The 15,745-nt window shown below is 49.9% G+C and overlaps 1 protein-coding gene across 1 annotated transcript in view; it reads left to right on the forward strand.

The window, feature by feature from the left end:
* The window catches only part of CRTAC1 (cartilage acidic protein 1), a 1,115,778-nt gene extending 1,102,757 nt beyond the window's left edge, over positions 1 to 13,021 (forward strand). Inside the window, exons 15-16 of the mRNA XM_077455715.1 lie at positions 4,045 to 4,170; positions 10,632 to 13,021. Coding sequence (XP_077311841.1) covers positions 4,045 to 4,170; positions 10,632 to 10,765 — 260 coding nt within the window. The 3' untranslated portion in view covers positions 10,766 to 13,021. The remainder of the gene's footprint in view (positions 1 to 4,044; positions 4,171 to 10,631) is intronic.
* The last annotated feature ends 2,724 nt before the right edge of the window (positions 13,022 to 15,745 follow it).

The following is a 15,745-nucleotide window of genomic DNA, read 5'->3' on the forward strand; positions in this document are numbered from 1 at the left end:
GGCCTCCATAAACCTCCATAAACCAGACTTATTTTTCCATATTTCACAGATGATTAATTGCATGGAGATCTGGAGAATTTGGAGGTGACATTTCAAGTTAACACCTTGAAGACACCTTCCATTGCTCCGTGGTCTAGTTCTGATGCTCATGTGCCCATTGTAGGCACTTTTGGCTGTAGACATGGGTCAGCATGGGCACCTGACAGGTCTGCGGCTACACAGCCCTATACACAACAAACTGCAATGCTCTTTGTGTTATGACAACTTGCTCAGAATCGGCATTCAATTTTTTAGGCAATTTGAGCTCCAGTAGCTCTTCTGCTGGATCAGATTACACGGGCCAGGCTTCCTCCCTTTCATTCATCAATGAACCTTCCCTCTCCACCTCCATCAAAGAGCCTTTGCTCTCCACCTCCATCAATGACCCTTCCCTCACTACCTCTATCAATAAGCCCCCCTCCGTCAATGAGCCTTCCCTACCCACCTCCATCAATGAGCCTTCTCTCTCCACCTCCATTAACCACTTGAGACCCGCGCTATAGCCGAATGACGGCTACAGCGTGGATCTCCTTTTCCGGGACTACGTCTATTGACGTAGTCCCGTGCACGAGCGGCCTGCACGCTCTGTGATCGGCGAGTCTATGAGACTCGCCTGATCACCGATCCGTGCAAGGGGTCGATCCCGACCCCTTATCACGTGATCAGCTGTCAGCCAATGACAGCTGATCATGTGATATAACGGAGTTGGTAATCGGCTATTATTCCTCCTTGCGCTGTCAGCGCGAGGAGAAAAAAAAAAGCCGATCACCGGCGGCCATGATCGGGGCATCAGTCCCGATCACGGCCAGCCCTGCTAGTGCCCACCTGCCCCCTGCCAGTGCCCACCTGCCCCCTGCCAGTGCCACATTAATAAAAAGTAAGTGCCCCCCAACAGTGCCACCCAGCAGTGCCCATAGTGCCACCCAGCAGTGCCCACAGTGCCACCCAGCAGTGCCCACAGTGCCACCCAGCAGTGCCACCCAGCAGTGCCCACAGTGCCACCCAGCAGTGCCCACAATCTGCCTCAACAAAGGTGCTGCACCCCAGTGCCACATATCCGTGCCCATCAGTGTCATCTACCAGTGCCCAGCAGTGCCGCCCATCAGTGCCCAGCAGTGCCACCTATCAGAGCCACCTATCAGTGCCACCTATCAGTACCCATCAGTCCCATCTATCAGTGGTACCTATCAGTGCCCATCCGTGCCACCCATCCGTGCCACCCATCTGTGCCCCCCATCCGTGCCATCTTATCTGTGCCCATCTGCCCATCAGTGCCGCCTTATCTGTGCCCATCGGTGCCGCCTTATCTGTGCCTATTAGTGCCGCCTTAACTATGCCTATCAGTGCCCACCAGTGCAGCCTATCAGTGCCCACCAATGCAGCCTATCAGTGCCCACCAGTGCAGCCTATCAGTGCCGCCTCATCAGCGCACTTCAATGAAGGAGAAAAATGACCCGTTTGCAAAATTTTATAACAAACTATTAAACATGATTTTTTTTTTTTTTGCATATTTTTTTGTTTGTTTAGCAAAAAATAAAACTCCGAGCTGTAATTAAATACCACCAAAAGAAAGCTCTATTTGTGGGGAAAAAATGATAAAAACTTCATTTAGGTACAGTGTTGTATGACCGCGTAATTGTCATTCAAAGTGCATCAGCGCTGAAAGCTGAAAATTGGTCTGGGACTGAGGGGGGTTTAAGTGCCCAGTAAGCAAGTGGTTAATCTCCCTTCCCTCCCCACCTTCATCAATGAGCCTACCCTCCCCACAACCGTCAATGAGCCTTCCCTCCCCACCTCTATCAGTGAGCCTTGGCCACCCACCTCAATGAGTTGTCCCCTCACCTCCATCAATGAGCTTTCCCTCCCCATGTTCATCAATGAGCTTTCCCTCCTCGCCTCCATCAATGAGCCTTCCCTCCCCACCTCCATGGATGAGCCTTCCTTCCCCACCTCCACTCAGCTTCATAAATGAGCCGTGGATGCCCATCTTCATCAATGAGTCTTCCCACCCCACCTCTATAAATGAGCCTTCCCTCCTCACCTCCATCCATGAGCCTTGGCCACGATCTTTCTTAATGAGCCTTCCCTCTCCACCTCTATAAATGAACCCTTCCTCTCCACCTCCATCAACAATCCTTGGCCGCCCACCTCCATAAATGAGCCTTCCCTTACCACCACCATCCATGAGCCTTCCCTCTCCACCTCCATCAATCAGCCTTCCCTTTCCACCTCCATCAATCAGCCTTCCCTCCCCACCTCCATCAATGAGCCTTGGCCACCCACGTCCAACAATGAGCTCCAGTAGCTATTCTGGTGGATCAGATTACACGGGCCAGGCTTCCTGCCTTACTTTCAGCTATGAGTCTTCCCTTTCCACCTCCTTCAATGAGCCTTCCCTCCCACCTCTATAAATGAGCCTTCCCTCCTCACCTCTATCAATGAGCCTTGGTCGCCCACCATCTTTGATGAGCCTCCCCCACCTATATAAATGAGCCTTCCCTCACCACCTCCATCCAAGAGCCTTCCCTCCCCACCTCCATCAATGAACCCCCCCCCACCACCACCTTCATCAATGAGCCCTCACTCCCCACCTCCATCACTGAGCCTTCCCTCCCCACCTCCATCAATGAGCCCCCCCACCTCCATCAATGAGCCTTCTCCCCATCATCATCTACGAGCCTTCCCACCCCTCCTCCATCAATGAGTACTCCGTCCCCACCTTCATCAATAAGCTTTTCCTCCCCACCTCTATCAATGAGCCTTGGCCACCCACCTCCATCAATGAGCTATCCCCCACCTCCATCATTGAGCCTTCCCTCCCCACCTCCATCAATGAGCTTTCCCTCCCCTCCTTCATCAATGAGCTCCAGTAGCTCTCCTGCTGGATTAGATTACACGGGTCAGGCTTTCTCTCTTACTTTCATCAATGAGCCTTTCCTTTCCACCTCCATCAATGACCCTTCCCTCACCACCTCCATCAATTAGCCTTGGCCGCCCATCTTCATCAATGAGCCTTCCCTCCCACCTCTATAAATGAGCCTTCCCTCCTCACCTCCATCAATGAGCCTTGGCCGCCCACCTTCTTTATTGAGCCTTCCCTCCCCACCTCTGTAAATGAGCTTTTCCTCCCCACCTCCATCAATGAATGAGCCTTCCCGCCCCATCTCTATCCATGAGCCTTCCCTCCCCACTGCCTTCAATGAGCCTCCCCCACCTCCATCAATGAGCTTTCTTCCCACCATCATCTATGAGCCTTCCCTTCCCACCTTCATCAATGAGCCTTCCCTCCCCACCTCCATCAATGAGCCTTCCCTCCCCACCTCCATCAATGAGCCTTGGCCGCCCACCTTCATCAATGAGCCTTCCCTTCCACCTCTATAAATGAGCCTTCCCTCCTCACTTCCATCAAGGAGCCTTGGCCGCCCATCTTCTTTATTGAGCCTTCCCTCCCCACCTCTATAAATGAGCCTTCCCTCCCCAGCTACATCAATCAATGAGCCTTCCCATCCCACCTCCATCCATGAGCCTTCCCTCCCCACCTCCATCAATGAGCCCCCCCCCCCACCTCCATCAATGAACCTCTCCCCACACCATCATTTCTGAGCCTTCCCTCAATCAATGAGCCTTGGCCGTCCATGACACTGTTACTGGTTGGCAGGTTCTTCTTCGACCAGTTTTGGTCGGTCCTGACCACTGCAGACCGAAAACATCCCTTTTGGAGTTTCTCTGACCCAGTCGCCTAGACATTATAATGTGCTCCTTGTCAAAGTCCCTCAAATCCTTACACTTGCCCATTTTTCTGCTTTAAACACATTATCCATAGACAGCAAAAAACAAAAGCCCAACAGGGGTTCTAACCCTTCACTTTTGACTTTGGATAGACTTTAAACCAGGTTTTAGAAACTATGGTTGTATCTGCTGTACATCTGCTTCCTGCACGTTAAACATATGGTAACTTTTCTTTTACTAGCCATGGCACTAATCCAGTCTCTTTGTTACTCTCAGATATCGATGAATGTGCTCTTGGTACCCATGAATGCACCCAACTTTGTGTGAACTCAGAGGGGTCCTACACCTGCCGCTGTCTTCCAGGGTTCCGCTTGGAAATGGTCTCAGACAGTCAATGTGTTGGTGAGTAACATGAAGTATTATGTGTATCCAGGGCCAGGATAAGGTATGGACAGGAGGGGAAGCTGCCCTGGGCGTAATGGTTTACTGTAGGGATGGGGATGACAGAGGTAGTGATAGTGGCAGTGATTTTGACAAAGCGAGTAACTGCACTTCCTGTTTGCTGAATTATTGTGCTCTCTCCAGCCAATATCGTGTTCCTTTGCATACCTGCAACTGTCCTTATATCCACTACCACTCATTACTGACCTTGACTTGTTCCTTGACTACACTTCTGTTTGATCCCAACCTACAGCCACTTGTTATCAACCCTTGGCTTGTTTACTGACTACACTTCTGTTTGATCCCTACCTGCTATATCTACTACTGGACCCCGGCTAGCTCACCTCCTTGTGGGGCGATCCTGAGGACCGCAACCTGGTACTAACATCCAGCAAAATTCATCTTTACTATCAGGAGTTCTGGTGAATACTGGTTATTGCTTAAACCCCCGCACCTCAGGTGAGCCTGCATCATCAGTCAGGGTGGCCTGCTTGTGTACTTATCCAGCTGGTTGGTGGGAGCCTCTCTACTGCTATAGCTACTGGTCTCCAAAACTGACCCCTGATCATGACACAGTACATATCCTTTCCTAGCAAATGCACTAGTCTGTATGCAGTAGGGATACACTAAAAGTTACTCAGCTGCCATTATAGTTGGGCTGCGGTTTCCTTAGCAAACAGGACTCAAGGCATTTCAAGCGATTGCAGGAAAACAGGTTGTTGTTCTTGGCAGTCTTCCTCTCTCTTGTACTATGGCTTCTAGTTGTCACGTACCTGACTGGAGGCCGAAGTGACGAGAGGGCTTTCCTTGTGGCTTAGTGCAAAGTACCCCTGAAGGTGGTGACAGAGGATGCTACGTCCAAAGAAGCACATGTTGCCAAAGATGAAGCTGCCTGATGGTTGCTGATTACAGAACACCCGAGAGCAGAGAAGTTAGCACAGCAGGTGATTCTTTGGAAGAACTGGCAGATCTTGGCAGATTGGTAGAGAATCAAGCCAAGGTCAAACACAGGATATCAATCAGGAGCAGAGGCAGAAGCGTGGTCAGGATCAAGCCAGGGTTAAACACAGGATGTCAATCAGGAACAGAGGCCGAGGCAGGCCCGTGGAGCAAGCCGGGGTCAGAGCCAGGAGAGAAGCCAAAACAAATCATGAGTAATCTAGATCGGTAATATGTAATCAAGCAGAAGAACAAGGCACAGGAACACAGGATACAAAGTCTGACGACAATCCAGCAATTGATGAGAAGAACTGCTGTCCCTATATAGGTCACTGAACGCTGGCAATTGTTGCTCTTTGCACACGCTGATGCACCGTCGCACATGCAGATTTGCCACCGTGTGCCACTGACCAATGCGCATGCGTGAATTAGTGCGACCATACTGGGCATTGGCATATTTGCCAGGTCTTCTCCGAATCCTTCCCTGACACTAGTGCTTTCCCTTTCCAAATGTTGGTAGCTATTCTCACATGGACGTAGCCCTTTCCAATTTGGCTCCTTCATTGGGGGGGGGGGGGGGCTCATTGATGGAGGTAGGGAGGGAAGTCTCATGGATGGAAGTGGGGAGTGAAGGCACATTTATGGTGGTGGGTGGCCAAGGCTCATTTATGGAGGTGGGAAGGGAAGGCTCATTTATGGAGGTGGAAAGGGAAGACTCATTGATGAAAGTAAGGGAGGAAGCCTGGCTCGTGTAATCTGATCCAGCAGAAGAGCTACTGGAGCTCACTGATGGAGGTGGGGAGGGAAAGCTCATTGATGGAGGTGGCAAGGGAAGGCTCAAAAATGGAGGTGGGGTGGACAGCTCATTGATGGAGGTGGGGAGGGAAGGCTCATTGATGGAGGTGGGGAGGGAAGGCTCATTGATGTAGGTGGGGAGGGAAGGCTGATTGATGGAGGTGGAGAGGGAAGGCTTATGGATGGTGATGGAGAGGGAAAGCTCATTGATAGAGGTGGGGATGGAAGGCTCTTGGATGGAGGTGGGGAGGGAAGGCTCATTGATGGAGATGGGGGGGAAGGGACATTGATGGATGTGGAAATTGATGGAGGTGAGGAGGGAAGGCTCACTTATAATGGTGGGAGGGAAGGTTCGTTGATGAAGGGGGGTGGCCAAGGCTCATTGATGGAGGTGGGGAGGGAAGGCTCATTGATGGAGGTGGAAAGGGAAGACTCATTGATGAAAGTAAGGGAGGAAGCCTGGCTCGTGTAATCTGATCCAGCAGAAAATCTACTGGAGCTCACTGATGGGGGTGGGGAGGGAAAACTCATTGATGGAGGTGGCAAGGGAAGGCTCAAAAATGGAGGTGGGGAGGACAGCTCATTGATGGACGTAGGTGGCCAAGGCTCATTGATGGAGGTGGAGAGGGAATGCTGATTGATGGAGGTGGAGAGGGAAGGCTCGTTGATGGTGGTGGGGAGGGAAGGCTCATGGATGGAGGTGAGGAGGGAAGACTCGTAGATGAAAGTAAGGGAGGAAGCCTGGCCCGTAAAATCTGATCCAGCAGAAGAGCTATTGGAACTCGTTGATGGAGGAGGGGAGGGAAAGCTCATTAATCTGAGTCGAGTCACTGTCCTATCTGACTGCTAAAGTCCCGCCATTTAGGAGCAGATTTTTCACCTCGGCTACCGCCACTGCTGTCAATATCACAGCAGAGCAGAGAGACGGGCAGAACAGTTCTAGATAGAGACCAGGAGGCCCAGCAGCTTGGGATGAAAGGTGGGAGCGGGAGCTGCAGGAGTTACATTTTTCAAGTTAACCAGCCAGTAATTGTTTTTTAGGATGCAGGACGGCCCCAGCAACCAATCACCTGGTGGTTAAAGTGGTTGTAAAATGTGTACTGCCACTTTTACCTACAGGTAAGCCTATAATAAGGCTTACCTGTAGGTACTGTGAATATCTCCTAAACTTGCACAGTTTAGGGCAGTGATGGCGGACCTTGGCACCCCAGATGTTTTGGAACTACATTTCCCATGATGCTAATGCACTCTGCAGTGTAGATGAGTATCCTGGGAATTGTAGTTCCAAAACATCTGGAGTGCCAAGGTTCGCCATCACTGGTTTAGGGGATATTCAAAGTGCATGCAGTCAATGACATCATGGGCACATGCGCTCTGAAGGTCCAGCTTACAGTGCTACTGCCGGACCTTCAGAGCCCATGCTGGCAACAGCGGCTCCCGCATGTATGCACCGGAGTGACATCATCACGGTCACTCATGTTGCCGGGGGGCTGCGAACCCGGAAGGAAGAACGGGAGAACACGTCGGCCATCTTAGTATTGACACTGCGGCACGAGGAGAGCTGCATGGGCATTGGGCTGTAATGTGAATGGGGGGAGCAGAGCTGCACAGGCTGCAATGTGAATGGAGGGGGCAGAGGTGCATGGGCTGTAATGTGTGGGGGGGGGGGGGCAGACTTGCATGGGCTGTAATGTGAAGAACAAGGGGGGGGGCTGTTATGTGAAGAACAAGGGGGGGGGGGGGCTGTGGTGTGAAGGACCTGAGTCATTGTGCAAACATGCGATTCGGACCTCCATTAATTTTAATGCAATACCCCTGATGTATACCATAATAGTATATATTTTTCCATTGAATTAAAGGATAGTAAAACTAGTGTGATGTAATACAGCCTAAAGGTAATAACCTTTATGACCTCAGCATTTGACTGTATTTCTATGTAGCCTGCACATGTTTCGAGGAACATCCAGGGACTCTTCTGTAGGGCTGTTCCCCTTATAGTCAATGTAGAACTTAATACCAAACTAAGTTTAATGTCAAATTATAAGGAATTTTTCTTTTTCTCCCTCTACCATCACCACCGATGTTCTGCATGAAGCTGCCAACCCCTTATGACACCCGGGTGTTAAAATAATGACATGCACGAGCAACGTAATGTTTTCCGCAATGAATCAGAAGGTCTAATTAGTGGGAAGTCATTGGGTCAGATAATATATTAATCCAGCACTTCATTTTCAACCTTGCCGTGTCAGACTTCTCATCAATTGCAGTAAATGGGAATCCATTTGCTCACTCATCATAGCTGCACATGTTTAGAATGAGCAATTCCAGAGACATTAAAAGAATGATAGAGATTAATCGATCTCTAAATATATATTTTTATCTTGTTGATTGCACAAAACATTAGCAAACCGTTCTGCTAAATAATGACACAAACGCACCCAGAAAGTGGAGGCTGAAGAGTCATCGGGAAAGTTTCATGACCTCTGCAGCTTCTCTTGCCAGAAAATATTCCACAAGGTCACCAGGAACTGTACAGGACTAAATGAAGAGTACGAGGAACGAGATAGGACTGAATGAAGAGTATGAGACAAGATAGGACTAAATGAAGAGTACGGGGAACTAGACAGGCCTGAGTACAAGGAAGGAGATAGGACCGAATGAAGAGTACGAGGAAGGAGATAGGACTGAATGAAGAGTATGAGACAAGATAGGACTAAATGAAGAGTATGAGGAACTAGACAGGCCTGAGTATGAGGAAGGAGATAGGACCGAATGAAGAGTACAAGGAATAAGATAGGACCAAATGAAGAGTACGAGGAACTAGACAGGCCTGAGTACGAGGAACGAGATAGGACCAAATTAAGAGTACGAGGAACTAGACATGCCTGAGTACGAGGAATAAGATAGGACCGAATGAAGAATACAAGGAACTAGTCAGGCCTGAGTACGAGGAACGAGATAGGACTGAATGAAGAGTACGAGGAACTAGACAGGCCTGAGTACGAGGAACGAGATAGGACTGAATGAAGAGTATGAGGAACTAGACAGGCCTGAGTACGAGGAACGAGATAGGACTGAATGAAGAGTACGAGGAACTAGACAGGCCTGAGTACGAGGAACGAGATAGGACCGAATGAAGAGTATGAGGAACTAGACAGGCCTGAGTACGAGGAACGAGATAGGACTGAATGAAGAGTACGAGGAACTAGACAGGCCTGAGTACGAGGAACGAGATAGGACTGAATGAAGAGTACGAGGAACTAGACAGGACTGAATGAAGATTACAAGGAACTAGACAGGACTGAATGAAGATTACAAGGAACTAGCCAGGACTGAATGAAGATTACGAGGAACTAGCCAGGACTGAATGAAGAGTATGAGGAACTAGACAGGCCTGAGTACGAGGATTGAGATATGACCGAATGAAGAATACGAGGAACTAGACGGGCCTGAGTACGAGGAACAAGATAGGACCTAATGAAGAATACGAGGAACTAGACAGGCCTGAGTATGAGGAACAAGATAGGACCGAATGAAGAGTACAAGGAACTAGACAGGCATGGGTACGAGGAACGAGATAGGACCAAATGAAGAGTACGAGGAACTAGACAGGCCTGAGTACGCTCAGCTTGCTACAAGATTTTATCAGGCCCACAAATGTCACTCAAAATACCCAGGCTGGCTGGCAGTGGTCTGTGTATTGTAATATGGTGACTGGTACATCCACTGCCAGGCAGCCATGACCACGAAAGATGGGCACCATTGCATGTAAGGGAGGACTCTGATGCGAATGTAAGGGGGGACTGATGGGCACCCCTGGATGTAAAGGGGGCGACTAATGGGCACCCCTGGACGTAAGGGGGACTGATGGGCACCCCTGGATATAAGGGTGGGCTGATGAGTATCCCTGGATGTAAGGGAGGACTGATGGTCACCCCTGGATGTAAGGGAGGACTAATGGGCACCCCTGGATGTAAGGGAAGACTGATAGGCACCTCTGGATGTAAGGGAGGACTGATGAGTGTCCCTGGATGTAAGGGAGGACTGATGTCCCCCCCAACCCGCGGATATAAGGAGGGACTGGTGGGCAGCCCTAGATGTAAGGGAGGATTGATGGGCACCCCTGCATGTAAAGGAGGATTGATGGGCACCCCTGGATGTAAGGGAGGACTGGTGGGCACCCCTGGATGTAAGGGAGGACTGATGGGCACCCCTGGATGTAAGGGAGGACTGATGGGCACCCCTGCATGTAAAGGAGGATTGATGGGCACTCCTGCATGTAAGGGAGGACTGATGGGCACCCCTGGATGTAAGGGAGGACTGATGGGCACTCCTGGATGTAAGGGAGGACTGATGGGCACCCCTGGATGTAAGGGAAGACTGATGGGCTCCCTCAGATGTAAGGGAGGATTAATGGGCACCCCTGGATGTAAGGAAAGATTCTGACGGACACTCGTAAGGCACTCCTGGATGCACTGATTGGCACTAATAGATGAAAGGGGAGGGAGACTCTGATGGGCACTCCTGAATGCAAGTAGGGGCTCTGATAGACACTCTTGGATGTAAAAAAGTGACTCTGATGATGGGCACCCCTAGATATAAGGGGTGACTCCATTTAATACAAACAGTAGGAGGCAATCCCTCTTTTTCCCACCATACATGTTGATTTTCCCTCTCTTTATTCCCAGATATAAATGAATGCCTGGAAGGAGGCGGGCCATGTGATCACATCTGCCATAACGACGCCGGATCCTACCACTGCCACTGTCATGGCGGCTATTACCTGGCACGGGATGGGAGAAGATGCCTCCAGCAATCATAAATGTTTTATAACAATTTTCATTTTACAGAAACTTCACTGAATGTATGATTGCCTGTGTGTCTGTCCTCCCAACAGTCCTACAGAGAATCAAGCAACTCAATCTTGCTGCAAGCTATGGTCTATAGTCTACCAAGAGACGCACTTTGCTGATTTCTGCTTAATATGGAATTCTAGGATATAACTAGTTCATCTTAAACCTGCACCACCCCCCCCTCCTTTTCCCCATGGAAGAGAGACGTGTATAAATACCTAATGTCAGAGCGCTCTGGTCTGATCATGTGATCCCCCATATGCCCGTAGCAGCCGGATGGAGTATTGTGGGAGGGGCACACAAGAGGGTCCAGACAGAAAAGAGAAGGGGATCTTTGACAAGGATGGTGTTTGGAGTGATAGGGAGTCCCAACTGCTGGGACTGATCCCTCTATGGAGCCCTGGAGGTATCCCCTTATCAGCAGCCCTGCCCCTGTATCAGCCAGAGCGGGCTACAGGGGAGACGAGAGAGGTCTTGTGGGGGGGGGGGGTGCAGCATAGTGCGGGGACAAAAATTCACACAGTGAGGTGCAATAGAAAACTTTTATTGAAGTACACTCCAACAATGTGTAGAGAACAGGTATCAGCCGAGTTGACAGCGTCTGTTAAGAGAAAGTGGAATGCAGCCTGGGCGTCTCATGCCCAAGCGGGTTGAAGTCCAAAATGGTTACGATCCTACTTTTTCCCTCCTCATCAGGAACCTTTCCCTACTGCTAGTACCGTCCCTAACAGACAGGGTACTTTTTTCCTCTTTGATTCCCTGCAAAGGTAAAGCATAATGGACTACTGTGCATTGCATAGTAGTCCATTAAGTGTCACTTACCTGACACAGGAGCCAGCGAAGTCACCGCTGTCCCCTTGTGTACGGAGCCTCCATCTTCTCGGTGGGTCTCGCTGCTCCAGGCGCTGTCATTCGACGAAGCCGCAATGACATCACTCCCGCGCTTGCGCTCGGGAGCCGCCACTCGCGACATATCGCCGTTGACAGCGGCGCGCTCAGTGCACCGGCGCACCGTACACATGCGCCGTAGACAGCGGTGCCTGTGTTTTGGCAAATATCTCCTAAACCGTGTAGGTTTAGGAGATATTTCTTGGACCTAAAGGTAAGCCTTAATCTAGGCTTACCTGTAGGTCAAAGTGGTTTGTAAGGGTTTACAACCACCCTAAGTGCGTCAAGCCTGGGAGCCAGGGCCTTCAGTAGGCTCTGCCTGACCCAAGATTGCAGCCAGAGTCACATGGGGCATCAGCATCCAATTGGGTGCTCCCCTAGTGACCCAGGAAACCATAGAGAAACTGTGTTCCTCTTGACTTCCTGTCCAGCTGTGGTGCCTCATGCGGAGGAGCACCGCCTGCAGTGGAGAAAGGGAACTGCACCTGCCTACACGCTCCAAAATGCCTGACCAGTCCATAAGCCCCTATGGTCCATCCGTTGTCAGTGGCCCCTTCTCTCCCTTGAAGCAGATACTAGCTAAAACAGGGGAGATGATCACATGGCCGGACTGGAGCTGGCTGAAAATAAGTAGGTATATACATCTTTCTTCTGCAGGGTACTTAGTATAAGTGTTAGGAGGGAGGAGGGAGCAGTTTTAAGATTAGTTAATTATATCCCGAAATTCTACTTTTAATCTGTTTCTCAAAAAACCTACTGCAGTTCTTATCATTACACAAACAGAGCTTTACCAGAACAATAATAAGCTGCATCTGGTGGCTTCCAGAAGACTCCTACCCTCTCCTTCTGGTGGGGAATACAAATCAAGCAAAGTCCCATCAATAACACATAACAGAGTCATACCCAGTCCTCCTCCAATCACAATGTTGGGCAGACAGCTCTCCATGGGACTCCGCAGGCTCATAAAATATCAATTGTTATCTGTCAAGGCTGTGATAGGTTGATGGATGACGATCAATATATGGGCAGCAACCATAATAGACTATATGAGAAATTTTCTCTGATTCATATGCAGGCTTCTTTACTTTGCTGTAAACAATTCTCCAATGGGACTTTAAGGGCAGCCAAAATTAAGTATAAAAATATCTTTAGTACATAATCATATGCAAAATTCAAAAGTTAGAAGACAATGCATACATCAAGATTAGATGGATTTTTGTATCATATCACAGATACAAAATAAATAGAAAGGTGCCACGTCCTATAAATTGATTGCCTAAAAAGTCCAAAGTCCCCTTTTTCTTACATTTCAATCAATGCATACATCAAAAGAAAAACTACACGGCCTTTCCCTAATGTGCATATTAAATACATGGTACTCCCAGATCTCACCCATGTTGTACAATCACATTAATTCTGATTGATAACCAGTCTGAAAGCTGGGAAATCCAATGCATTTTGGATCTTTGTATTTCACGTCTCTTCTTCAGGGTGTGTTATTGGGGTGATTACGCCCAACTGTATTTTAAGGTGTGGCAGTCCACCTTTATTAAATAAAATAGAAAGTTCACATAGACATTGGCTGCCATTGCAGGGGCTCTTCCACATCAATATGAACAGTCAAATGAAAACAATGGGCCACCTGGCTCCCTTGTTGGCAGCACCACTGCTCTTCTAACTTGACGATGTTGTCCAGCTCTACTGGTTTACTTGGCTCTCTTAGCCTTTAGTCATAACACTCTGCTGCACGGCCCACTCCTGGCCTCTGGATAGGGGTTTTACTGACACCTCGATAGGAGCTGACCTGACTCCTGGAATGAGACCTCCTGACTCCAGGCTGGGGCTCCTCTGACCCCTTGGTGAGACCTCCTGTCTCTTAACTCCTGTCTGGGACTCCTCTGACCCCTTGGTGAGACCTCCTGTCTCTTGACTCCTGTCTGGGGCTCCTCTGACCCCTGGGTGAGACCTACAGTCTCTTATCTTCTGGCTTGGCTCCTCTGACCTCTTGGTGAGACCTCCTGTCTCCTGACTCCTGGTTGGGACTCCTCTGACCCCTCAGTGATTCCTCCTGTCTCTTGACTCTTGGATGGGGCTCCTCTGACCCCTGGGTGAGACCTACTGTCTCTTAAATCTTGGGTGGGCTCCTCTAAAACCCTTGGTGAGACCTACTGTCTTTTGACTCCTGGCTGGGCTCCTCTGATCCCTTGGTGAGACCTCCTGTCTCCTGACTCCAGGCTGGGGCTCCTCTGACCCCTTGGTGAGAACTCCTATCTCTTAACTCCTGTCTGGGGCTCCTCTGACCTCTTGGTGAGACCTCCTGTCTCCTGGCTGGGGCTCCTCTAACCCCTCAGTGAGACCTCCTGTCTTTTGACTCCTGGCGGGGCTCCTCTGACCCCTTGGTGAGACCTCCTGTCTCCTGACTCCAGGCTGGGTCTCCTCTGACCTCTCAGTGATTCCCCCTGTCTCTTGACTCCTGGATGGGGCTCCTCTGACCCCTGGGTGAGACCTACTGTCTCTTAACTCTTGGGTGGGCACCTCTAAAACCCTTGGTGAGACCTCCTGTCTTTTGACTCATGGCTGGGCTCCTCTGATCCCTGGGTGAGACCTAATGTCTCTTGACCCCTGGATATGGCTCCTTTGACCCCTCAATGAGACCCTCCGTTTCTCTGGATTCCTGGCTGGGGCTCCTCTGACCACTGGGTGAGACCTCTTGTTTCTGGACTCCTGGCCGGGGCTCCTCTGACCCCCTCAGTGAAACCCCCTGTCTCCAACATGGGAGCTTCCTCCAAACTGGGAGCTCTGAGCCATCCTGGGGCTTAAGTATTTAACAACCCTGCACACCTGTATACACAGGCTGCAGGCACCTGATAAAACCCAGACACAGGATTGAATGCTCCATCCCACCAGGGCTGGACTTACCATTGGGCTTGACTGGGCTCAAGCCCATGGGCCCCTTCCAATAGGGGGCCCACGAGATACATAGCAGAGTGTACTTGGCTCTGCTCCTCTCACAGTCACGCCCAGTCCCGCCCTATGATGGAGATCACAACACAGGGACTGAGCGTGACTGTGAGCCGAGCCAAGTACACTCGGCTACTCTCGGCTCCGCTCGGGACTGCGAGAGGACCCTCAGCCGCCGAGATACAAGAAGACTATGTATCTCGGGCAGGTCCATTTTTAAACTTCAAGACTGCAATGACAAGGCTGCAAATGACACTGGACAAGGCTGCAGATGGATGGACAAGGCTGAAGATGAACACTGATAAGGCTGCATTGATGGGCATTTAAATGTACGTTTTATTCCTTAAAATTCCCTCCTAAACTTGGGGTGTGTGTTATATGCCAATAAATACAGTAATGTATAGAAGGTAGGGCCCGAAAGTGACCCAAGCCCAGGGACCCCCACCACCCTAAGTCCTGCCCTGCATCCCACCCAATACACTTTGGAACATTCAAGCCCCAGACCCCGATCCGGGACTGCAGAATCTTGAGAAAACCAAAATCCACAGCTTTCTATGCTCAGAAATGATAGTCAACAACTTCTCATTAAGCCTTAGTGCAAATTCTGTGTCACGTTCTTCTCCATTTTCACAGTGGCTGGGACTAGGTCTGTCACAAGGGGTAAATGTACCATCTCAACAGATGTTTGTAATACAATTTAAATACCAAATTAAATTTCCTGGCACAATACCAGAAGTAGGCTTTTCCAGAGGGGCACAGTAGAGGCACACAAGGACCGCATGGACCAATAGGGCTGCCAAGTTCTATCACACAATGGTCCTCAATTTCGCTAACCCCGAGATACACAGTGGCAAAACGTTTCCTACTCAAATTGTTTCTGCAAAATTGAGGACCATTGCATGATAGACCTTGGCAGCCATTTTGGCCTGGGCATTCCTTATGTGCCTCTATTGTGCCCTTCTGGAAAAGCCTAATGCCGTGTACACACGAGCGGATTGTATGGCGTACTTAGTCCGTCATACAATCCGACGGACAATCCGTCGTAATTTCCACTGAACGGACTTGACCACACACGGATACACAAACAGTCCGTCGAAAGC

The sequence above is a fragment of the Lithobates pipiens genome, unplaced genomic scaffold (genome assembly GCF_037356315.1).
Source record: "Lithobates pipiens isolate NorthernLeopardFrog02 unplaced genomic scaffold, aLitPip1_a1.2 Scaffold_25, whole genome shotgun sequence".
Lineage (NCBI taxonomy): Eukaryota > Metazoa > Chordata > Amphibia > Anura > Ranidae > Lithobates > Lithobates pipiens.